Source organism: Strix uralensis, chromosome 2 (genome assembly GCF_047716275.1).
Source record: "Strix uralensis isolate ZFMK-TIS-50842 chromosome 2, bStrUra1, whole genome shotgun sequence".
NCBI lineage: Eukaryota > Metazoa > Chordata > Aves > Strigiformes > Strigidae > Strix > Strix uralensis.
Genome location: NC_133973.1, coordinates 131,533,688 through 131,559,936, shown reverse-complemented (window position 1 = coordinate 131,559,936; position 26,249 = coordinate 131,533,688). Strand labels below are relative to the sequence as shown.

General features: G+C 38.1%; 1 protein-coding gene across 13 annotated transcripts in view; it reads left to right on the top strand.

Annotated features, from left to right (window-relative positions):
* The window catches only part of DLG2 (discs large MAGUK scaffold protein 2), a 1,055,297-nt gene that overhangs the window by 266,253 nt on the left and 762,795 nt on the right, over positions 1-26,249 (top strand). Inside the window, exon 1 of one of the 13 annotated variants that reach the window (XM_074860356.1) lies at positions 8,543-8,676. The exons of the other annotated variants lie outside the window; for them this stretch is intronic. Coding sequence (XP_074716457.1) covers positions 8,557-8,676 — 120 coding nt within the window. The 5' untranslated portion in view covers positions 8,543-8,556. Of the gene's footprint in view, positions 1-8,542; positions 8,677-26,249 lie in introns of those variants that run through there. 13 annotated transcript variants of the gene reach the window in all.

The following is a 26,249-nucleotide window of genomic DNA, read 5'->3' as shown; positions in this document are numbered from 1 at the left end:
TGACCCAGGTGCAGGATCTTGCACTTGGTGTCAGTGAACTTCTTGAGAATCACTTTGGCCCACTCCTCAAGCCTGTAAAGGTCCCTTTGCATGGCATCCCTTCCCTCCAGCATATCAACTGTACCACTCAGCTTGGTGTCATCTGCAAATTTTCTGAGGGTGCACTCAATCCCACTGTCTCTGTTGTTAATAAAGATACTGAATAATTCTAGTCCCAGTATGGGCCCCTGAGGGACACCACTTGATACTGATCTCCATTTGGACACTGAGCCATTGATCACAACTTTTTATATGAGGCCATCCAGCCAATTCCTTATCCATTAAATAGCCTACCCATCAAATCCATATCTCGCCAATTTAGAGTCAAAGATGTTGCGTGGGACTGTGTCAAAGGCCTTACAGAATTCAAGGTAGATGTCATCAGTTGCTCTTCCCTTATCCAGGAATTCAGTCACTCCATCACTTCACTGTAGAAGGGCAGCAGAATATTTAGGGATGATTTTCCCATTGTGAAGCCATGTTGGCTGTCTCTAATCACCTTCCTGCCATCCATATGCCTTTACATAGCTTCCAGGAGGACATATTCCATGATCTTACCAGGCACAGAGGTGCAGCTGACTGATTGGTAGTTGCCAGGGTCCTCCTTTTTATTCTTTTTAAAAATGGGTGTGATATTTCCCTTTTTGCAGTCACTGGGTACTTTGCCTGACTGCCACGACTTTTCAAATATGATGGAGAGTGGCTTAACTACGTCTGCCAGTTCCCTCAGGATCATGGCATGCATCTCATCAATTCCCTTTGACTTGTGTATGTACAGCTGAAAATAATACAGCTGAAATATAGCTGAAAATATTTTGACTTGATGGCTAAAAGAGGAGCTGAAGTAAGGAATGAAATCACTGGTAAAACTTTACAGGAAAAATCTCAATCAGTCATGGGAGTTTTTTGCTGACTTTACTGTTCCTGTTAGTTTTTAAAGTCTTAGTCTGGGGGTTATTTTTATGATTTGGATACTACTAGAGGAAAAAGTATCTAGGTTGGCCAGGTGTCTTCAGATGTTGGGAGTCACAGGTCCCAGAGGAGATACAGATACAACATGCATCACCAACTTTCACAGTAGGTTGCTGACAAGGATTTTTGTAGCATTAGGTGTATAGTTTTACATAAGTGATATGGATGCCTGATTTAAGCACACTTTTCTTATATTCCATAGACAAATGGCAAACTGTATTTGTAAAAGCTCTGATTACAAGGGGATCATATATTTACGACTGTAGAGGTACATTATTTTGGTTTATTTGGCTGTATTTCAAAGAGAATTCTCTCTACTCAGAGATTTTTTTCCTTCTTCATTTTTGTAATATACTTATTTTGAATATTATTTTTTTAAAGAAAGAAAATAGATTATTAGATTTATTACATTATTAAAATAATTAGATTACCTATTCATTCTTTACTGAGCCCAATAATTTGGTTTTGACACGTAAGGGTTCTAGAAATATCTTGACTCTTGATTTGAAATCATTAAAACATAGAAAATATACTAATTTCCTTGCAAATGGTTTCACTTGTTAATTATCCTTTGTTTTCAAGCTATGCATGTTTGAAATAACTTTTCAAGAACTGGATAAATTTAAACACATTTTCAAACCAAGTTATTTATCTCACGGATCATATTTCTAGCTGAGGTTTATTAACATATTAAGTTAATAACTCTAATCAGTTGAATGAAGAGAAATAGTTAGAGCATGGCTAATGAATATCCATCATAATACTCTCTGTTATAAAACCTAACACTTTGTTTGTTTAATGAAAATACTGACTACATCAAAAAAAAGCCTAAAACTGTGTTTTCATGAAAGCATAGGTAACTTGCACTGTTACATAATTTTATATCATACTTCTCAATCCAACAGTAGGTTCCCTTTAAATAGTTTCCTCAACTAAAATCACAGCACAGAAAATAAAATCCTAGGTGTTTTGACACGTAGAGGTCTTTATCGAGTACAATACAAAATTGAGTTGTTCTTATACAAATTTACAGTAAGAGCTTTAATTTTTTAAATTATTTTTCATACAAAAAGACTACAGTAAGTTCCTGGATGAAAATTGCTGGAGGTTTATTTTTAAGTACTGTAATAAATGCAGTTGAACTTTGGAAGTTCATTCCTTCTTCATTCATGCTGTTACCATGGAAATGTGGATTTTATGCTTAAATGAATTAGCTTCGTTCATATATTATAGTTCATAAATTACAAAAGTAAAATGTTAATTCATAATTGGGGAGTGATGGCAAATCATGAAAAGATAGACATTTTCCCCAAGTTTCATTTTCCCCAGGTTTTTCAAACAATCATGGTAAATAATTTTTTGAGGAAAACAAGCATAGGCTTCTAATCGTTTCATTACCTTGAGTTGAGCTCTACATCTGTCTGGGCTGAATAACACTCAGTGTATATCAGAAAGGCCCAACCATCCTGTGTATTAGCTTCTATAGAGAACAACAGTGAAGATGATCTCTTTCTTATTTTGCTCTTGGTATTCTGTCTCACAAACATGCACTTTGCATACAAGCATGTTCCTGTATATGTGTGAATGTGTGTGTACATATAAACAGTACAGAATGAATGGCAATATGTCTGTGTACGCACACTGCTATCAAGGTGACAATCTTACCCTACAAAGGTGAAAGTATAAAAAGCCCCATGCACAGATGGCAAACTTCAGCATATATTTGCTCGTCCAGTTCTTCAGAACTATAGAGTTTAGGGCTTCTTGTCTTTCCTGCGAATTTATCCATCATTATGACCTCCCAGAAGTTGAAAATTAAAAAAACTGCAAAAAGAGCAGTTTTACTGAATTCATCTCATCTGGATAAAAGGTGGTACCTTCCTGTTGATAGTCTTCTCGACCTTCACAGAAACATTCCCATAATCAGAATAAAGGACCATCTAAAGCAAAGATTGTATTCCGTTCATGATAGATTTTGAGAGACAGGTTAGACAAATGTTTGCCAGGAATAGTCTATGTATGGTTAATCTTCCCTCAGCAAGACAGACTAGATAATCTGCTAGGATTCCAGGTTGCCACGGCCTTTAATATGCCTGTGGATGGAAATACCTTTTTGAAGGTGTTATCATGAGAATGCAGGTCAAGAAGAAGGGCAGCTGCCCTCTCATAGTCACAAAATGCAATGCACATTGTGGAAACATGTTAGTCATCAATTTGAGTGAAGTTCAGGAAATTCAACTGGGTATCTTCAGAGTTGAAAAAGTCTTCACAGACTGCATCTGTCAATGAAGGCTCTAACAGTCATGTCTTCTCAATCAGCTGGATAAGATGAGGTACAAAATAAACTTGGTCCACAGGTTACAGGTACAGCAGAGGAAAAATGGGGCTTTGAGTAACTTGAGATGCTTTGTGAAGCTTAATCCAGTTCTTTCTTTCTGGGCCCTGTTCCTTGTTTTGCAGTATTCAGTTTTAGGGTCATCGGGAGCAATGAGGAAGCCTTTCCTGAGTCATAGAGAAGACTCAGTCATAGAGAAGACTCACAGGATTGGGCCATTGTTCACTTACTTTTATTTATTATTTGGCCATATAGTTTCTTTAAATTTGCTTATTATCAATGGTTTTATGGCTGTTTTGAAATACTAGCTACAGTGTCTTGGTTCATAAAATATGTATAAATTTAATATTGAGAAGGAATGATTTCTAATTAAATTATGTGTTTGTCTCATATATCTGATCAAAACCTTCCTCAATGCAACCACAGAGGACAGAAAGCAGAGAGCTGGGACATTAGGAGGAAAAGTATTAAATGCTCAAAAATCAGACAATTGGATTAACAAGATTGTGCAGGAAAAAGAAAACTGAAAGTTTTCAGGAAAACCTGTGGCTTAAATTAAATCAGCCCAGGGGAAGGTCTTTGCTGTTTACTGGCCTGGAAGTGAGGAAGAATATTTCACACAGCAACTTTTGCATCACAATGCCAGGGTGTCAGAGAGATGTTTACAATACTGGAGATGAGAGTTTGTAAATAATCTATTCAGCCTTTTTCTTTCTCTTTCTGGAAGTTTTAAGATTTGCTGAGCTCAAGCTGCTGACTTAGTTCCTATGTGTGTCATGTTTTACTAGGCTTTGCTACAGTGGAAAGCTTAAGCAAGCATTCTGGCCATTTGTGGCTTTTGTTCCACATTCTTTCTGCAGTTGTTTCCAGATACCCCATAGACTCAATCCACTCTTCAGTAGCCAATGTTTTCCATCTAGAAACTGTAGACCCCACAGCACCCAAGACCTGCAGTCCATATCAGTGCTTCCTGTAATATCCCACCCCCAGCATGGATATTTTCAGTGTAATGAACTTCCTGTAGCTATGGAAAATAATATTTTAATGACAATTTAAAGTCTCAGAAATGGGGAAAGAAGTAAAATCATTCCAGTTTAAAGCTCATGTGCTGAAATCAGAGGCGTTTAAGCAATGTGGGACTAGGGTGCTGTATAATTGTATCACTGCAGTGTGCAAAGACAGGGTGTGATGGAGCATGACTGTAGCCATGGTGCCATGACTGCACAAGACAGTACCTCCAGCTTCACTACAGAAAGAGGGAGAATTGCACCCCTGGCTGCTGAAAGTCAGTGGCGCGGATTATCAGTGTTGATACTGATAAGAGTTGCATAGCCAGATCCTACAGATGGCTTTGCAAACCTCCACCATTATGTCCAGCTCCCTGCAGACATCCGCTCTCCCCTCTTTTGGAGGACAGGTGTGTCATTTCTCCCTCTGTCCACTCAGAGGAAGTCTGAGTCCAGACTCTGTCCATGCACCCCCTTCTTCAGTCCTTTCCCCCTTTATTTTCTGTTTTTTTCTATATAACCTCTGCTTTCCTTGAGATCATCAGGGTGATCACAAAATCTGTCTTATTGCAGCAAGCCTTTTAGAAGCAATTTATATTTACCCACAAATGTGGTGCTTAAGTGAAGTGGGGCACACTGCATTGTTGTAGAACAAGCACTGGAGAATGTTGCTTTCTTTACTGCATTTTTAGTCTATTGCTTTTATTGTTACTCTCCCTTTAAAGTACCACCCTTTCCATGATGCCTGGAAAAAAACAAAACAAAACAAAACTTGAAAATGGTTAGGCTTCTGAGGATGAAAATATTACTCTCCAGTATGGTTTCATTGCTCCCTACAAGGTTTACCTAGTACTGTCTGCTTTGTGCTTGTGTAGTGCCATCGCAGAGTGAGGGTCCTTGACCACAGCTTCGGCATACAAGGGCAGTAGGGCATTCCTACTACTACTATTACTATTACTACTACTACTAGCTCCCGTTGTTCTTCTTCTGGGCAGTGACAGATGCTGCAAAGGGCTGTCCTCCCCTGACTCCTCTGAAGCAGACTGCCCTCAGGGCCTCCTGAGATCAAGGTCTTCCAGGGCAGCACATTGCCTTTTCTCTCTTTGAACCTCTGCAGACAACCAGGGTTTCCTTCCACATGCTCCCTTTTGCTCTTCTGAAACACAGGAGGATAAAGTAAAGATGAAATTTCACATCTCAAGATAGTGGCTTCAGTGGTTTCTCTCATCTAAGAATATTCAGGTCACAAGTTGTGTGTCTTTTTAAAGAGGGTCTGTAATGCATCTCTTTTGGACTACTGTCTCTCTACTGTTTTTATACTTAACCTTTTTTTTTTTTTCCTAAATGGAGTAACTTCTTTCATCTGTGGGATTCTTCCCTGTGGTCTCCTGTTTAAAGAGTCCCTGAACACTTGAAATGTTCTGCTATTTTTGGCATGTCTGGCAGACTTGGGCAAGGCTTTTTCCTCACTCATTGTTATCAACTCTATGTCAACGGCAGTAAATATCACCAATATGTGATGCTTTTGAGTAGCTGTTAGTCATAATAAAATACTGTATGTCCTTGATGAGAATGCCACCTTTAACAATTAGACTGCTGCAGTAAGAAATGTTTTGGCAGGGGTGAACAAGCCCTGCAGGGATCTGCTTGTGTAGATTACCTGAAGTAGCCCCTGCTAAATGTGTTAGGCTGGTCTGCTATCAAAGCAATACCTTGTTGGCTGGTACAGAGGTTTCAATTTTCCAGCAAATTCTCAAACGCCCCTCTGTTATTATAGGAGGCTTCTGCCACATGGATGGGAATCTTCCCTTTTCACTCTTACAGTGTTATGAGGGTCAGGGTCTGTAATTTCCTGGATAACTTTTCCTCCTAGACACTCAGGAGTCATGGGAGGTTTTTCTGAGTGAAGACTTTGGGACTGCATTACTTCTTGTTTTCCTAAATGAGTCTGAAGTTTTTTATACAGCTGATAGCTTGGGAATAGTATAGTGTTGCAGCCCTGCTTTCCCGTTGTGAGATTCCTATTTCCCCATGTTGGGTTGTTTGCCTAAACCCAAAACCATTAACTTTTTAGGACTGTGAAGAAGAAAGTTGTTTCAAAGACTTTGCTGACTGAAACCTTGTGTAATTCCTTTGACAGAAAGGAGGTTTGAATTTGATTTTCATATGCAGCTACATGCTTGCCTGAGCCTTGCCTTGCTGTTTCAGACTGTGCATCTATTCATCTTTGCTTTTTGAATTGCATTTCTCCAGTGGATCAGAATTCCCCAAGATCTGTGATATTTTTTCAATGACTAAGATGCTTAATTTAATTGTTAATGTACTGTACTGCAAAATAAACCATGATTCCTTTCCCTTTCTATTCACTTGAAGAGTGTCAGAAAAATACATCAATTAATTCTCCCATGCTTTTGCTGAGCAACATGTTACTATGTTTTAGCGTACTGATGGATATTGCTGCAGCCAAAGTCTGAACTATCGTAACTTTGGGATATTCCAGTTTTATGAACTATGGTGTCTAGACCCCGGTTTCATTACTAATAAAAACTACAGAATTAAATTTAAGAACATGGTTCATCTCTCCTGTTCTGGAAGTCATTGCTTGTGCCAAAGAAGGTTGTGATTTCTAATTGCTTAATTTGTATGACAGATGGAGCTGGGCATCAAATTAAGTAGCTGTCTTAGGATACATTGTAGAGCAATATCTAGCTTTAAACACGACTGCCTTTTTCATTCCTAAAAAAAGGCACAAACAATGACAGGCTAAAAATAGCTGTTCACTTGGAGTTGACGACAGTTTCTGAGAGCTTGTCTTTAGGAAGATGTTGGAAAAAACCCTGCCGTCTTTTCCCCTCCCCCCTTTTTTCTTCTTTAAATGCACGTCCTTCTGTTTAAGCTTCTTCACCTCATTGCCCACAGAAAGATACCCACTGACTTTGGTAGGACTTCAGTATTTCTGCAGATTTCGAAGGGGGTTTATGTAAAGCATTATTTAAAGGAATCCTAAAAGTCACTGCAGATATTTCTATTAAGTTATGCTTATCCTACACAAATTGCTCTGTGCTGATAGAGAAGGAGGTAGTAAAGCCTTTTCCACTCTTTGCCTCCCACAATATCTGCTGCAGTGAAAAAAAAAAAAAAGAGGCTCTTTTCTGGTTTTATTCCTGAAGACTGGTTCATAATTCAGTAGGAATATCGGTGGTTCCCGGTGCTGTAAACAGAGTTGAGTCTTTGACTTTGTGTCCCTGCAGTCTAGTAAACAATCAGTTAATTTGTAGCATCCCAGTGGTTGACAGGAGTGCAAGAAGTGGTTTGATCTTATTTTTGTGCTTGTGAATTAAAGCTTTGCCTTCTGGCTAGGTTCTGAGTTCCTTCCTTCTGGAAGATATTTGAGCATTTTGAATTCAGAATATGTAGTTACAAATGTGAGAGCACAGCCTTCTCCAGGATTTTTCTTCTTTCATTTTAATTTTTCTCTGTGTTTCTAATCCCAGCAAGCAAGAAAACAGTTTGAATATGCTGTCCAGTGTCTGAGCTAGGAGCACAATACAATTCAGGATCTTTAGAGCTGGTCCGCTGCATTTTTATTAAATGAGAGTGAAGGAGTAGGTGGGACTTTTTATTTAAAAATAGATTAGCACAGGGGACTGAACTTGCATTTGAGGAAACGTTAATAAGCCAGCCAGCCATTGTCCTTAATCAGAGACTGTATTTGTAAGTAGAACATGTTGAATCTGTCATGATTGATGACGTTGTCTTTGTTAAAAGGGATGCTGCATCTTTAACAAGAGCAGACAGAAACAGTGCAGAATCTACAGTAAATTTGAGAATTGGGAGAGAAACCTTCCTTCATTTTTCCGTGTATAACGTTTGTAAAATATTGAAAAGAAAAACATCAAAGCCAGGGGGAAATATAAGTAACTCGCTGCTTACATTTTAATTCCTCACCTTTCCCCTCTGGGTGAGTTCCCCCTCCTTTTTCCCCCTGAATTTAAAATGCTGGAAGGAAAAGCAACTGAGGTCCAAGTTTCAGATGCTGAATTCTCTGCTAATTGAAATTACTGGGCATATTTCTATATATAGTCGATGAAGAGATATGTAGCTTTCACTCAGTGCCTTCAAGACATGTCTTTTTGTAGTCAGAAAAACAGAGATCAATGCATTTTCAAACTGACAGAGGGAACGGATGCTCCTTAGTAGCACATGCTCGGGATCGTGTGTGTACCGTTTGTGCAGAGCAGAGACGCTGAATACTGGTCCATATGCTCCTTGTTTACTGCAATGTTTTTTGCATGTTACTGTGCACTCCGGACTAATGTGAAGGTAAGAGGAGACAAGACAACAATTTGGCAGGAATGTACATGTAAAACCAGCTGCAGAAAATGTCTACCTTGTGTTGCTGAGTACTTTGGAATTGCTAGCTGAACAGGCATATTATTACAGGTGGTTGTGGAGGCTTTGTTTTATCGTTGTCTGTGTAGCTAAAGCATAGAAGCATGTTTTAATTTTGCAGCTTAGCGACCTTCAGTTTTTAACTGCTTGCAGTTCAGGTTCTGGGCTTGTATGGTCTGATAAACATGTTTTGCTACTGTCCAGGTAGGCCAGAAACAAGATGCCAAAGGCTGTTTGTGCAAGGCTGCATAGCTTTATATAGGATAAGAATTCCTATACTCTAGTCCCCCATGCATCCTCCAAGTGATGCTGCTTGCATGCTTTCTTGCCTTGATTACTTGTCTGAAAACCGGGGGTCTTGCTGCTGTTACCTGGGTTGTTTTTTTGTGCTGATTTGTTTCTAACTTGAAACAAAATACATACAAACAAATTATAAGCAATGTCCTAAGAAATAAACAAGGGATTATTACTGCAAAATGCTACAGAAAAATGCCAGCTGGCAGCACTGATCTCACAGTAACTATTAACCAGTGTTTGTCACTCATGTCAACATTTGCTTGCTCTGTTAATTAGAGTCAGAACTTCATTGTAAGTTGCTGGATATATTACCTTCTCTGCAAGTAGGACAATATTAGCAGACAGGATCATTGGCATTGAACTGAGCTCTAAGCCAAGCTGTGGGCCAGCTGTGGGAATCCAGTTGCATAATTTAAATGAATTACAGTCCTTAGTCAACATATTGGGGAGGTACTTCTGGCATTCTGGCTTTTTCAAGTTCACATGAGCGTGTCTGTCTGGGAAGGAAAGCACTGTCAAATGCTGGATAATCATAGAATAGTTTTACCTGGAGAAATAATTGTAAAGGATATTTTGCTTTCTAACTGCTTTAAGCATGCCTCTGAATTAAATTGAGTTTTCTGTATTTGAACTTGGTTTGATGATAATAATGAACTTCATATTTATTTATTAGGTCAAAATATTTTTGGCCATTTGATTAAAAAAGTATTTTGCATTAAAAGCTCGCATTCTAAGAGTCTGCTCCTATGTATGTGGTCAAAGTCTGTACTGCTGATTGCTGTACTGAATTCCTAAGCTTTTACATTTTATTACTTTCTAATTAACTTTTTCAATTCACTTTCTGTGCCACTTCTGAGGAAGAAGGTGAAAAATATATTTTCTTGAATATGTGGATAACAAGCCAAAAAATACAAGTTAAAACTTTTAATGCTGTTCTGTCTTCCTAAAATACATCCATTGTCCTTTCCTTATGCATTCCCTATAATGTTTTTGGCAGGTTAGTAAATTATATCCACATTATATGCCCTGTGTTCTATGCAGTAAATTGTCAATAAAGAAATGTTTTGAGACCAACCATTCTTTATTGCCTATTTTGTCCCCCAGCCTGCAGTACTGTGCTGAAGATGTTCTGTTAAAGTGGGTCTGTTGTGATTTCTCAGTCTAAATAAGAATAGGTACAGGGGAGATTTCAATATGACTATTTTTACTGTAATTTCCATGAGATACCTTATCAGTAAGTACCACAGCAACTGTTAGGAGTCTCATGGGTTTAACTTTTGAAATGTCTTTGTTTCCATTCATAAACACAGAAAAAAAGTGAAAGGTTTGTACTAGCCCAAGTCTGACGATTGTTTGGATAAGAGTTTTAATTTGTTGGAACTTCTTCAACTGTTAAGTGTCTCTGGAATAATTGTTTGATATACAGTATCTGTTATTTACGTGATATTGTTTGAGGATGTTATCTTCAGTTGTTCTAATTTCATCAAACTCACCCACTTTCAATGTATACTTTGATCATCTACTTTCCAAGCTATCCATTGGGCTACAATAACATTAAAAAGCTGCACAGACTTTGTAAATTCCCCCAGGAACGGCCCAAGTATGGCAGCGCCACTTGCATCTTCAGTAATTCCTGTTCTTTTTCTGACTTTGAAAATTACTTAATAAATAGGAGATTATTGACTGGTGCTCCCCATGCCTGATCATTCTAAAATATATTACATAGTATTTTTGCAGAACTCTGTGCTTTTAACTTGGTTGGCACTAACATAAGCCACAGCTTTATGGGTGGCCAAAATAAATGAAATGCATTATAAAACATCTGTTTTGTGTTTTGTATTTTCCCCCTTTTAAATGGGTGGAAAAATCTTAGTGGTTCTCAAATATTTTAGTCTTTAAGTCATAAGATAGAATTAAACTATAAGTACAGGCTGTAACAGGAAATAGATTTGCTTGCCCTGGAACATGAAAAAGAAATGCAATTGGGTCTGTTTCTGATGGCAGCTGCAGTTTATGGCTTTAGAGAAAGCAGATTTTTCAAGTTCAAGGTAGGACTCTCACTTCTTGATTGCCAGTCTATCTGAAACTGCCCATATGAACTTCGTTGGCATATGCAGACTTATAAAAAAAGAGGTCTACCGCATGCATTCTTAATCAAAGCCTGTTTTTACAGCTGACTAAAGAATAGTACTGACCATGAACACATACCTGCCTATGTGAATAATTATTTCTTCGTGCCTGAGCAGAAACAAAGTCAGTGGTTAAAAAAGTCAGAAAGATGTCTGAGAAGTTATGAGAAAATATCTTTCTCTGTCAGAGTTTCTCTGGACCTACATTTTAAAAATGAAATTCAGCTGGAATTAAAAAAATACAAAGAAAATATAACTATTGCTTACTATTGCCTGTTTACTAGACAGAGCATTATTAAAATTCTACATTTTTGACTGATCTCTTCCTTGCTCTCTCATGTATGTACAATTTTGTACCTCAGTGGAAGATATCATAAATGAGCACAGAAGTCAGGGAATTAAAATCCAAAAGCCGTGCCTCCAATCTAAAAGCAGTGTCTTGTGAAGGTGTGCAGTGTGCCTGAAAAAGTGAACTCCTACTATATGCAGTAGTTAAATATATTGTTATATTTTCAGCATGAGTAAGTCTCAGGAGCACAGGCTAACTATGGCAGGGGGCTGCCCAGTGTCAAATGTTTGTAGTTTTAATTGTGTCCACTGTGTATTGAAAAAACTTTCTGTATTTATATGCAAGAGATTTTTAGAGGTTGCCATTAAAAACTTTCTGTTCTTGGCTTAGGCAGTATTTTAAATTCCCTCAGTATTAGCAATATTTCTTGTAAAACTATGGGAAACATTGCAAATATTTAGGTTCCATAGCCTGAGTTAAGCTTGAAAAACTTTTATGGACTGTGGTCTTACTTTTCTTAAAAGTTTGTAGGAGTTTTGCCTTCCCCTTGCCTTGATGAACTCTATGTGTAGTTCTGACAGATTTTACTGTGGATCTGGGATGCTATTTCTGGCTGATGGTTTGAGGGTCTTACTGGAAGCACAGCTGGTGCTTCAGGGAATTTCGGTAGCAGCTGATGTCTTTCATTTGTATGTTAAAATGGGACGTGATGTGAGTGCTGGGCTCTCTCACCTTGAAACACCTCATTTTCAGCAGAAGTCAGCACTGGCTTTGGGGTCATCAGAGCTTCATGTAAAGATCAGGGTTTTTTTGTTACGAATTCAGATCCATACCCTTTGAAGTGCCAGAGGCTTTCCAGGAGGTTCAGAGTTACTTCAGCAGGAGTTTAAGGCTGTCTTCATGTTAATGGCACCTCACAGAACTGAGCTCCTACCTGAACACTGGGTTAAGAGCCTTTTTTTGTTCTGACTGCAAACTTTGGGTCACCATGGTGGTGATAGTTTTTTACATGTGATCCCTTGTGTCTCCTGTGCTTCAGCTAAAATATTATGCTAGCCTGTGTCAAACAGTAGCCATGAAGAGATTTATGGCTGAAATTTTGACCTATGCATTGTCACTTTTTGAGGATCTCAGGTCATAGAATCATAGAACAGTTTGGGTTGGAAGAGACCTTCAAAGGCCGTCTAGTTCCAACCCCCCTGCCATGGGCAGGGACACCTTCCACTAGACCAGGTTGCTCAAAGCCCCGTCCAACCTGGCCTTGAACCCTTCCAGGGAGGGGGCAGCCACAACTTCTCTGGGCAACCTGTGCCAGTGTCTCACCACCCTCACAGGGAAGAATTTCTTCCTTATATCTAATCTAAATCTACCATCTTTCAGTGTAAAACTGTTACCCCTCATCACTACACTCCCTGATAAAGAGTCCCTCCCCATCTTTCCTGTAGTCTCCCTTTAAGTACTGGAAGGCCGCTCTAAGGTCTCCCTGGATGATACAGAGGACCTGTTGGAGTTGCAGTGGAGTATGGCCAGGGCCCATGGAGGGTGCTGGGAGCTAGCATCCTTTCATCACTTTAGCTTTCTCTGTTCATCCACTTGTCCCACCTGCATTTCAAAATTATGAATCATTATTGCAACCTAGCAGTTACCAATTGCAATATAAATTGCAGATTAAGCAATAAAGGTAGAAGAATAGTAGTAACAAATAGCAAAATATTTCATTTCCAAAATGTCACAAATGCCAACTGAGCTGCTGACTTCTGTCTACATTTTTACACACAGCTGTAACTCTTACCCTCTCCCAGTATATAATTATGATATAGCTGCATAATTAAGTTGTGTATATCACAGATTTCACCACCTGTACCAAGAACTGTTCTGGTCTTCCAAAGGAAAAGAGCTTATGAATCTTTCAGACTTGGACCTGTATTGCCAAAACGTGTTCTGCTGTAATCTAATGGTATTCTTTGCAAATGGGGGATGAAGTTAAAAGGATTTGGACTCCCAGCTTTCACAGACTTCCAGACATAGTCCTTTGTTTCCTATGCATATTTTCCTTCTTTAAATGTTCTATCATGCACCATCCTCTAGCACCTCTCTATTAAGTGAGGAACAGTTCAGAAGTCACATGAATGGCTATGATATTTTAAAAGGAGTAAGCAGGGAAGATCAGTTACTCACTTTTTAATGTAATTAAGAATAAACTCAGAAGTAATTTTCATTTGAGTTTACTCCTTTTTGTAGTTCTGATTATGTGTGACGGTGACTTACTTTACTCATAACTGCATAGTCATAACTACAATACAAGTGGCAGATCAAAGTATGGTTCCTCTACTACTGTAGGACACCAAGGCAAAATGTAGGTTAGTGCTAGAAAGCAAACAATCTGGTGTGGAATTTCCACCCTGAGAGGTTTGGGGACAAGGAATAGGATAATATTATGTAGCTTGTGAATATCTAGCTGCATTTCTGTAATATATCTCGTCATCTGTTTATAAAATGTTTGCCTAGGCTATAAAATAAGCAAGACCTTGAACTTTATAAGGGATTTGTTTAACAACTGCAGGATATAGCCTTGAGAGCTAAAAACAGCTGAGCTGTTCGTGTTGCTGTCATCCTTTCGTTAAATAAAGATGGAATTTTAGGGAAGAGATAACTCATTGCAAAAAGGGGTTAGTGATCTTTTGGACTCTCAAAATTACAACAGTAGTAATACCACAGCATTTCTTTCTTTTGGTAGCTTGCTGTACCTGTTACTAAAATATATTGCTACTGCCCACTCTTATGCTTCACTGCAAGTTAAAGTTCTTAGTTATGGCCCAGTTTTTGCAGTAACACCAGTGATGTTAATAAGAGTTCTGGTAAACAGGAGATCTGAATCCAGTGTCATACAGTTCAAATAGTAGTTCTGTCTGAATAAGTACCTTATTTGAATCCTGAAGATTGATTTTTCCACTTCTGAAAACAAACTTGGCCAGATTTGCAAGCATTTAAAATACCTAAGTACATACTTTACCACTCCTCCCAGCTGCAAGTGCTGATTTACAATACATGACCATAACAAGTTATGAATGAAAGCGATAATTAGGATAGATTAATAACACAGTAGCAGCTCTGATTTTCTAGATATAATAAGACTGGGACTATATTTAACCCATAGACCAGCATAATATGCCCTTAAAGGCCTTTATAAATGTGTGAATATGTACAGAGATGCTAAAATGACAAGCACAGTACAAGAAATTAAATCCACTGCTAAGAAGTCTTTATGAACACTAAGCAAATATGAATATGATGCTATGGGGATAAGGGGTACTTATCTAAAGTTAGAAGAGTTAGTCACAAAAATAGTGGTTGGAAGATACAGAAGCTAGGCACTATTTTCTTCATTCAGAAATTTCTGGATAGATACTAGCACCAAGAAAAATATCTCAATTCCATTTTGTGTCTCCCATTTTAATGTGGGCTCATTAGAGCTTATCTGATGAGCTATTCTTATTAGAGATATATAATTGGTCTTTTTGTTAGAGGAGAACTGAAAAGATCTAGGATTGTAAAAGTATTTAAGTTTGTTGGGTTTTTAATATGTGCAAGTAACTAGAACATAATATCATCTCTATATGTGACAATTTTATGTTTACATAAAAATGATGAAAAGTTAAATGCTCTACTGTTAAATCACTGCTGATAGGCTTGCCCTATGCACTTAAGATGCCAGTGTTTGTGTGATTTTTATGAGTTTGCAGAGAAATTAGATCAACAATGCTGACAGCAATGCTGCCTACAAAATATTGAGGAATGTGCAGTGGACCCAGGCAGAAGTAAGTTGGGTTTTTTTTGTTTTTTTTTTTTTTTTCCTTGGGAAACTCTGAATCCCATCACCCAGATGGGGAGAAGTGCAGAAGACCATTAATCAGTGATGGATGGAGTTGATAATAGCTTGCCACAATTGGTTAGATAGATTCTACCTACATTCACTTCTAACTTCATCTCTTTCTCCTGTCCCATTTGTTCACACTAAATTGGATAAAGATATTCTGTGTCTGTGTTTGACTGGAGTGTTGCATTTTCCAGGGCTAGCCTTCACAGGTGTGTCATCTCTTAATGCTACTATTACTGATTGTATATATATTTTGGACATGCTGACATGTTTTGTTCATATCCAGGCTCCCATGTTTTGGCATGAATGTATGAAGTGCTTGTACCTGTTTTTGGAGGCGGGAGCCCCCACCCCTTTCCTTCCATGATATCCTTATAGACAGTGGGAGACAAGGAAAGTGTCTTTTGGAAGTAAAGATGCAAAAGAAGATTCCAAAAGAGGAATTGATATTCTTTCAGTTGTGGACACAAACCAAAGAAATGAACTCTGGAATGCATTCAGGAAGTCTGCATTCTACCTGTGTCCCCATGCCAAAATAATGAGTGATAGCTACAGATTAATGACTAATACAGAAGTTACAGAATGAAAAAACTATTATTAAAAGCATAGCCATCACTGTTTTCTCAGAGGATGAGAAGGTGGCTGATTTTTCCCTTTGTATGTGTGTTTGAAGTAGTATAAATTCTCCTGATAACTGAGTAGCTTCCAGACTTCTTCTGGAGACAAGTAAAACAAAATCTGAATCTCATAAAAACAAATCAAAGAAACCTGGGAACAAGCATTTTTTTTTTTAGTCTCACTTTCACCGAAGAGGTAAACCTCTAAAATTTCAAATGGGAATCTCTGCAGAGACGTAATTGGAAAGGCTTGCCTGCCTTTGATAGCACAGATGATCATTAAAACCTTAGAAAAGGAGGATTGACTGGAGAACTAAAACTCAGAAAAGCATATTCATACAAGTTGGAGGACAGATGAAGAAAAATATCGTAGATACTTCACACATATTTGCAGATATTTTGGACAGGATTTTCAGTCTGCTCCAGATTTGTTTTCAAAACTACAGTTTTTCATTTGCAAACAAAAATAAGTGGCCAAATTTTCAAGTTAGAACAATCATAATTAATCTAGTCTGTCAGCACAAACTGTAAAACTACCATGAATTGTTGGAGGAAGAGTACATCTCTTGACACCTGCTGTACCTTTTAGAAAAACATTCTGTTTCTGTTGAATAATTTCTGATGAGGGAGACCTCTCACAACCTTTACAAATGTATTATTCAAGGGATTAATTAGTCTGTTGGAGGTATGTGCCATATTTCTAGTCTGAATTAGTCTAGTTTCAGCTTCCAGCTTTTGGGTCACTTTCATTTTTTTGCTAGATCTTAATCTGTTGGACTAAGGAGTCCACTGCAAAGGGTTGTTCCCCCCATGAGCAGCTCTAGGCTACGACGAAGACACCACCTAATCATCTCTTTGACTGAGTAAATAAACTGAGCTTCTGGCATCTTTTACTGCAAATGATGATTGCCAGAGCTCTCATCCCTCTCATGACTTGTCTTTGTGCTCTCTCCAATTTCACAGCAGGCCTCTTGATCTGTGCATGCCACAGCTGCACGCAGCCTCAGAGCAGTTGCAGCGCTGTGCAGAAGTAATAAACGTCTTGGCTGCCACTAAAGACACCGTTTGTATGTCCCAGGTTACACTGGCTCCTTTAGCCATGTTGCTCTACTGGGAGTTCACATTCCACCCCATATCTAGTGGGATTGACATCTGCTTAACAGCAGACCTCTCCAGAAAGTGCCCATAAGGAAGAGTTGCTTTCTCTATTCCCAGAGTTAGGACTTTATTGCTGTCTGTGTTAAAAAATACATTGATCTGTATCAGTGACCTGTTTTCTGCACCATTTACCACACTAACTTTTTTCTGTCACTGCTAAGTCTGTCAGTAATAAGTGAGTTTTCTCCCAGATTGATCAACAGTTGAAAAGCACAAGGCCAGGACTAGCCCCTGAGGATCCCACTGCACACAGCTGATCAACTATCCAATTTGTAATTACATTCTGAATCCTGTCAGTTAGACACTTTTTAATCCATTTAATGTGTGCCATCTTGATTCTGTTTTTAATAAAATGTCATGCAGCACCGTGTCAAATCTACAGAAGTATATTATATCAATACTATTACCACTGTCAGCCAAATTTGTAATCACATCTGAAAAGAGATAACATGTTAGTTAGCTTGACAGGATCTGTTTTCCATTAACCTGGCACTATGTGTATTTCTCTCCTTCAGAAATTAATATATATTTTATCAGCAACTCTATGCTAAGTGCTTTTGAAAAACTAGCCATAACTATCACAGTAGAAATTGCTAGGAATGAATCTTTTTAAACCCAGTCCTTGTTTAAGTCCCTATTTAGAAATGTATTTCTAGCTGAGCACTAAGTGAAAGTCAGGAACTCTTGAAGGGTTGATCTTCTTGCAAAGTAGAGATCTCCCAGTTACAGTGGGAAAAGTGAGTGAATTGTGTGGAAGAAGATGGTTTCTTTTATAGGTCCATCTCCAGTGGTTGAAAAACAACACATGAGCTTCTGGGTACACAGTGCTCTTTGGTCTCACTTATATCCTTAGATTATCATGGCTATGATAAAGGCTGGCAGCTCAGTGACTAGACATTATATGAAATATTTTATTAGAAATTAAACCATACTACATATTTCTTTTAGGGGAACTAGGGAAATGTTAAGACTTGGAAAGATGGTTTCATTTCCACTAGATGACCCATGAAGTCAAGAACCTTAATTCTTGCTGAGAAGGTGTTGGAGTGCTGATCAATACTTTCATACACTCTTCTTCCTGTGTGTTTTTCAGATGTTATTAATTTCTTATGAAAACCTGCTTTTGTAGTGAATCACGTGATACATTCATACATCTCTTGTAGTGCTTGAGTTCTTAAAAATGGGGACATGAAGACCACATGCTGGTTTCTAGCCACATGTGTGACTGGAAAGTAAATATAAGGCATTGTGCCTGTAAAGCAAGAAAACAACAGAAAGAACTCAGGTGGCATTCAGCTCACTTAACTTCAGACATAACTGATATAAACTATATCTAGTGATTTCAGGCTCCCTTTAGTGTCAGTAGAGAGGAATTGTCTCTTCTAAGGCATGATTCATATGACCTAGTTTAAATATCTACATGGAGATTAATTTTGTCCTGAAAGTGCCAGGTTCTCCATTTATGAAAGAGAGCTTAGGTGACTAGCTGAGATGTAGGTCTCTCTCTTATAGCCATTTCCATCTGGTCAAATTAATCCCATCCTTCAAAGCAGCAAAGATGGGATTTTTAATGCTGGTCAGGCAGCTTTTTCTCTCCTTTCATTTTTCATGTAACAGAAGGAAGACATAAGAATGTGGGGAGGAAGAGCAAGCTGTTGTGAAGGGTCAGCCAAGATGCCCTGGAGATGAGGCAAAAGCAAGAGCTTGTGGGACTATGAGATCATCTGATTTGTTTTCCTTTGTTTTTGTCTTGGTTCTTGCTTCTAAATTACTTAATTAATATACAAAAAATAAGCAGTGAGTAATTGAACTGAGCTGTTTGCAGCGTGTTTCCCTCTTGCCCAGCTGGTAGATCAGCCCATTATTTCAATGATGTTCAATTGTTATATTTTATTTTAGTTGCTTTAAAATTATCTGAGAACAAATTAAAGACTGCACACTTGGGTCTGGTTCTTTTCTGAGAGCTGTGCAGATTTCACAGTGTAGGCAGGTGCTGCAAAGGCATCAAAAAAAAAGAGACAGAGCACATACGTTGAGTATTTTATGTGTCTTTAAGGCAGGGGGTCTTCATCTGAGCTTGGTCCCTATCAGCTAGTAAATCTAGATAACTGAGAAACTAGTGCAGCTCAACCTAAATTAGACACCCACAGTTGTCCAGCTGAACAGCTAGCTGTATCATCAACCTCAAAAGCGACCCAAAACTATGGGATCATCTCAGGGGTAGACTTGGCTAGAAATGCAAGAAGAAAGATTGAACATGGGCCTAGAAGTGTAGGTGTGACTCTGGAAGACCTGACTGCTGCTACAGATTCACCAGAAAATGTCAATAGAAGTAATAGAGTCACTAATCCATCTTAGGGGGATATTTTGTGAGGATTAATTAACAAATATTTGTATAGTACATCCACTGTAAATTTGCCATGTCTCTGTAATACATGGAAAAATTAGCAAGCAATTTAAGTGTCAGGGACTGTTTAAGATAATTACCAACTTTTCAAAAGTTGTTAGGAGCTGGTTATCAGGGGATTTGTGAAGATCTAATTACCATTAGCCATCTGACCGAAACAGGTGACTTGATCCTGAGATTTTCCCCCCAGCTGGATTTAAATGTTGACATGCTCTTTTAAACAGATCAAATTTCACAAAAGTTTTGACAGTTAAGTGAATATTTTTTCACTCTTTTTCACACAGAAAATGGAATACTTCTCAACCTAAAGATGAGCTCAAATTTAATTGTAACCTGTAGCTTGTTATGTAATTGTTTTTAACAGTATTAAGCTAAGGGAGAATGTTTGCTGTGTTCTGGTCTTAGGTGAATTCATACATTTAATACATAAAAATGTTTTAAAGATGTCTTGACAGGCTAATAAATCATGATTGGATGGATTGTCCCCATCAGGATAGTGTTTCACACAGGATGATGAAACAAAGATGCAAAAAGATATTTTTGTGGTCTATAGTTGGTGGCATACATCAGCTCTAATGGAAAGGAGAAAAAGAAATGAGAGAAGGGAGAAAATGAAAAGTTTCCCCAATGGTTATCCAGGAAGAGAAGTGGTGGGCATGTCCCTAGATAAGCATTCCCTTCTGGGTGTCCTCTCCAGTTCATCAGGTGTTCCCTGAATACCTTTTCCAAAGTAATTTGATAGTTTTGTCTGGCCTTTCTCAGTCTCCCCCACTGTTTTTTCTTACCTGTTATGCTAACAGAGCTGACTGGAGCACTTGACAATCAGTCAGAGACATTGCAGAGCTAATAAGCTTTGTGCACATACCTTATGGGGAAATACTTAATGGCTGTCTCAAAGACTGCTTTTTACTGGTATTACCTGCTAAGCTCTGTTTTATCCCTAGCACGGGGTTATAAACCAAAATTTAGGGTCTAAGGAGTGACAAAGGGTGAGTGGAAGGAAAATCAAATCAAATGCTGGAAAACAAGTGCTAGAGGTACTAGCACAGTAACTGGGGGTACGCAGGTGAGATGTGTCAAGGGGAGAAGCTGACTACAACATTGCACATGAGGGGCTGCAAAGGGAAAGCCCGGAGTGTTACACGGATTAAGGCAATGTTCAACCAGTAAAAAATTTTGTGTTGGGAGGAGAAAAAAAGAGAAAGTAACTGCAATAATTTTTCTAAATGAGTGACTACACAGACTTCTTAACCCTCAGTGGACAAAGCCCCTTGGCACTGATCTTGCAGTTGACTTAACAGAATACCCCCTTAACACCCTTAAACTGCCCAAAATCCCCGACAGAAGTGCCTCTTGTCTCTCCTTGCTAACTGTAAACAGCAATGAGTCACTTCTGGGTTTCCCTGGTTTATTCTGGTCTTACTCATTTCAGTTTTATTATGCCTATATGGCATCTGCCATGGCTCTGTCTCTTCTTCACACATGTACAATCTCTTTACTGCTGACATTCGGATGCTAATTCCTGGCTTTGCATCAAGCTTATCTATGGAGCCCTACTTTTCAACACAGTTCCTGCATCTCTGATTCCTCGTGATATTTTCTTATTGAAATACAGTCTGTTTCTCTTGCAGTGCACATCTTTCAGTGGGTACCTTGGGACACAGCTCAAAAAAATTGCTAGCCTTACTGTTTCAAATCTTCCAGAGCCTCTTCCAAGGTTTTTTTCCTTCTTTTCCTTTCTGTGGCTTTCAGAAACTGACTGCTGTAACCTCTGAGAGTTTGCCTTTATATAGTGAGTTTAAGGCAAAGCAATATCAAAACAATGCTGTCTCAATGCTACATTAACAAATTTTGCATTGAAGAAAATGGTAGCAGAAAGACCAAGATAATAATAGGGCCTGATTTTGGTTCTACACACACTGCAGAGTGATTTTCCACCACTATAGTGGTGTCCTCACTGTACCTCATCCCCATCCTTCCCTTCCAGTCTGGCTCTAGGACAACTGTTCCTTCCTTATCATTTCAGGTAGTTGCGCCACTGTCTTCTCTTTCCCTTTCCAACTCAATCCCTGTCTGAACCTCTTTTAATAAAATATCTCACCAACTGGAAACCACTGTCCAGAGGTTTTCATTGAATTTTACCTATTCAGAAATTTTTCCCCTCAAATAACTGAGCTGCATTGCTGATCAATTCTTCTTGTTCATCAGGGAGGACTATTTTGCCCTGCTTAATTCCTTCTTCAAGGGAAAAAAATTACTTTGGTCTCCTCACTTTCTTTACCAGGTAATACCAATTCCTGGTTAAATTAAAAATAAACAGAAGAATGTTTTGGGGTTTTTTGGTTTTGTTTGTTTGTTTGTTTGTTTTTCCCCCTTTCTGTAATTACTTGTTGGGTCTGAGATGTTATCAGCCTAGAGCAAGAACAAAACTACTGTACCTATCTGAAAATTCATCAGCTTTTATTTGTCTGAAGGTCACTAGTGAATAGAGGCACAAAGGCTTTCAGGATGAGAGAATTTAAAGTTTGAGGCTGTTTCCTTTAGAAAATACATAAATTAAGAGGCCATTTTGTGCTAAACATTGTAAAGATAAATTTTCTTTCTGTCTCAAAGTTTTCCTACACATTCCACCAAAGGGGCATTCAGTGAGGCTGAAAGACAACACTCTTAAGCCTGATGAAAGAAGATGTTATTGAAAGCAATGATGCATCACTGGAACCCAGTGACAAAATACCATGGATGCTGAGAGTTTGGAAGGACATAAAAAAGAGAAAAAAAATGGAAAACTGACATATAATTTCAAAATATGGGCTCAAAAATACAAACTAGATAAGTTATTCTATTGTTCAGATTTCTTGCCCCTTCTTCTGAAGCAGCTGGTACTCTTCTGTGCCAGACACAGTCAATGAATAAGATGATTCATGACAGTTTTGTGTTTCGTGTTACAATAGTAATTAGAAAAAAAAATTATAAATGCAGTTCTGAAATTTAATCCCTCAAGAAAGGCCTTATGAAATTAAGGTTTGGAGTCAAGGAACAGTGTCTCTCTGGACTCCATTTCTCTGAGGGAATTTATAACCTCTGGTACAACCTCTGGTACATTTGACCTAAACTTATCTTTCTGCTCCTCCTGTTCAAGTTTCTGCAGAGTGCTTCTGCGATTTACTTATCTACCATAACCACAACTGGTTGAAAATACATTCCTAACTATGTAGGTAAAATACGGTTTCAGTAGGAATACAAAAGAACATTAATTAAATGTAAGTGGCAATGTACATGACTTCAGAGTACAGGCAGGCTGAAGTTGCATTGAATATTGACTGGATGCCTCTGAAGAACTAACGTTAAAATAAAGACAGCCCCACAAAGGTATGTTTCTAGCTGGAAAAGAAGTGGAATTTGCCTTAGGAAAAACAGTCCTGCATGTGATGATCATCTGAACGGTTACAATCTGAGTGATCTTTAGAAATCACTTTATGTTTCCTTGCTGTTGCTGACAGTCAGATTTTTCTCAGGCTATTGGGCAATGCTTGTTTTCACAGACGTTTTCAAGAGGGATTATATTGTGAGATAGCAGCATACTGGTCTGAAGGTAGACCAGTACTTTACACATGATTTTAGTACATATTTTCACACTTGGTTTTCTATTGTGAGTTATTCTGGAAACTTAAATGTAAGGAAGACACAAGATCTGCATTACTAACTTTTTCTCCATGTGGAACTTTTCTTTCTGAGGTTTCAGTGAACCATGCTTCTCTCACACTACCTATAAGAACAATAAAAAAATAGGTTCTGACTTAGTAGTTGAGCTTCAGTTACTTGAGTAAACTTGCTTTTCCCTGATGTCCCCAAGGCTTGGTTACTCTGTCCAGTACTGGTTTAACCACTTGTTACAGAGGTCACACCACATTTAGAATATGATAAAATAAATAAACAAATTATGCAGAAGACATTAAAAGTCAACATCAAAAAATTTAGGAATGTGGAGGAGAAAAAAAAAACAAAACAAAACAAATCCAATTTCTTTCATCACACAGTTCCCTGTAAGGACTTAAGGCAAAAAAGACCTCCTCAAAACATTTATTTAAAAGTGGCTAGAAAACATTCATGGTGGAAACAGAAAATTGAAAGTATTTAAAACACAACAGTGCAAAAACCTGCTCCCCAAAAATAACAGGTTTGAGTATTAAATGATTTTACATCCATATAAGAAAATATTAAAAATTTTATCTCTTCCACCCCCATAAACCTTCCAGAGGTTTTCAAAAATGTTGCATGTCAGTGCAAGCTTTTAAAACTCTTTGGCACACTCATCCACATATACATCAGAAGACCAGAATGTTGAACTGGGAGCCATAATACCTTTGCTTGTGTTTCAACTCATTTTCTGCTTTCTCATGAAATCACTAGGGTTACTTTGACTTAATCTTCTACATTCAGAAAATGTCTTTCCAAGGAAGAGAACTAGGACTGTACTGATCCTTTCAGTCTTCAGATGAATTGCCTTTGTTCTTAAATTAATATAGATGATGGTAGCTGTAATTTATGTAGTATTTCTATCAACAGAAAAGAATGTCAGGATCAGTCAAACAATGTTGAGAATTAGAGTAAACAGAAATCTTTCTTAGAGGGAATTACATGTGTTTGTAGGTCTTACATTACCTTTCCCAGACCTTGTTCTGTCATCAAGGTCTGTATCCTTACATAGCCCAGCAGTAATTATTTCTTTTTTTCTGTAGTGATCTAATCCCAGGACATCTTCTATCACCTTTTATCAGCAAAAACACCTTTCAAATGGTAGCTAACCAGAAAAAATATGCAATGTAAAAATGAAACCCAAGTGGTGAATGCAGACAACAGCTGTGAGCCTTTTCAGTTGGAGAGTTTTATTTGGAGGCAGGATTCATCCATGCAGATGGTTGAGATGGGATATGAAAATGCATTAATGTACTTACTGCAAGAAATTACGGTATCAGAAAATGTTCATTAGTTGTCTGGAAGAAGAAATAACCTGGATGGAATGCAAAACCTTAAACTATTATGGTGAATAATGAACTATACAGATCAGCTCTAGAAAATGTTGATAGTAATTGTCTGTGAAGAGAGATAAAAATCTCTCTCTGCTAACCCATTTGGTAGATAAGCTCCAGTAGAAATAAGGTTGGAAACCTCTAGCAATAGGAACTTAGTTTTTACTCAATGGGAAAAATGCCAATTGTTCCTCAAGTCTGAATCCTAGGTCATTATAATTTTATGAAGAAATGTTCATGAAATTAAAATAAATTCTTCACAGAGAATTCAAGATGCACTTTTTCTACAAGTAAGGAAACAAATTCTCTACAAACATCAACAATAATTTAATGTAGGATTAAAACATCTTTTAGTGACTACTTGGGTAAAATCCTCATCCTGTCTGTATCTACTTTACAGCACATAAAAATGCCACAGATGTTACAGACCCCTCGAGGCTTTTTTTTCCAGCTTAAAGAAGATTCCCTTGCAAAAGCCTTTGTAGAAGACAACTGTAAACTCTGTGGGAAAACAACCAACAGCCCTGCAAAGATTTCCAATAGCACTGGGTGGCTGTTGTATGCTACAAAGCCCAAGGCTATTAGTTACACCAGGCTCTTTCCAGCTCTTTGAGTAGCCTAGGTCCAAGACAAAAATATAAATGAAATCTGCTTTATTGTCCTGATGCTCTTGGGTTTCAGTTCCTAGCCTATACCTGTTAGAAGATTGCCAGAAGTCCCTGTAGTATGTAATTTGCAGTACTTTTCATTAATTCTGTTTCATACTATTTTTCAGCTCTATTAGATAGAACGAATTGCTGATTTAAACCATGAATATTACTGTAACATGCTATTTTTTGTTATTTTGATTGTAATTATTACATCACCAGTTATAGATATATACTGCTTCACATAATTAATTTCACATGTGACCATAATACAAACCGAAGAGAAATGAACATAGCTACATGCTGCATTCAGAACTGCCTGTGTCTTCCCAGCAGAGGGGATTTGTTCAAGTTCTTTCTGTTTCAAATGTGTGTGATTTCAAGGTTTATTCATGATGGTTATTCATGCAAACATGCTTAATTGTTATGGAGAGTGTGTGTAATTCCACGTTCCTAATCCAAAAAACAGGAGCAGCAAAGATTTATAAGCAAAGTTGACTCAGTGGAAATGGTACCTTCTAACTCAAGAAAGCTGTTGCTTTGATATGTTCTGAGTCACGGTTGCTCACTTCAGTGGTGAAAATCAATTTTTCACTCCTTTTTGCTCCTGTTAGACCTGCTGAGCCAACATGGCTAAATAGGAGCGAGGAGATACCTCTGTCCCATTTAGCACATCATCAGCAGAATTGTTTCCTGTAGTAAACTCCCACTGAAAACAACAGACGACCTGGAGGTATCACAGAGGAATAAATTGAAGTTGGTGGGGTTGCTCTGGTGTCGCACTGAAGACCTGAGACAGACAGCAGAACATTTATTGATGTGGTTGAGCCTCAGAGGCCTGAATTAGGGACAGAGTCACAGGGAAAGTGATTTTCCTCTTTGTAAATGGAGCATGTCTGCTCTGGAGTCACTGAATAATATGGCAATACCCCATGACACCATTTTGTGCAGTCACTTTTCATAATACTTTTTTCTACCTTTTGAAGACCACAGTTTCTTCCCTTTTAAAAGTAAAAATGACTCAGTGATTTGCTCCACTTTTTGGTTTGTATT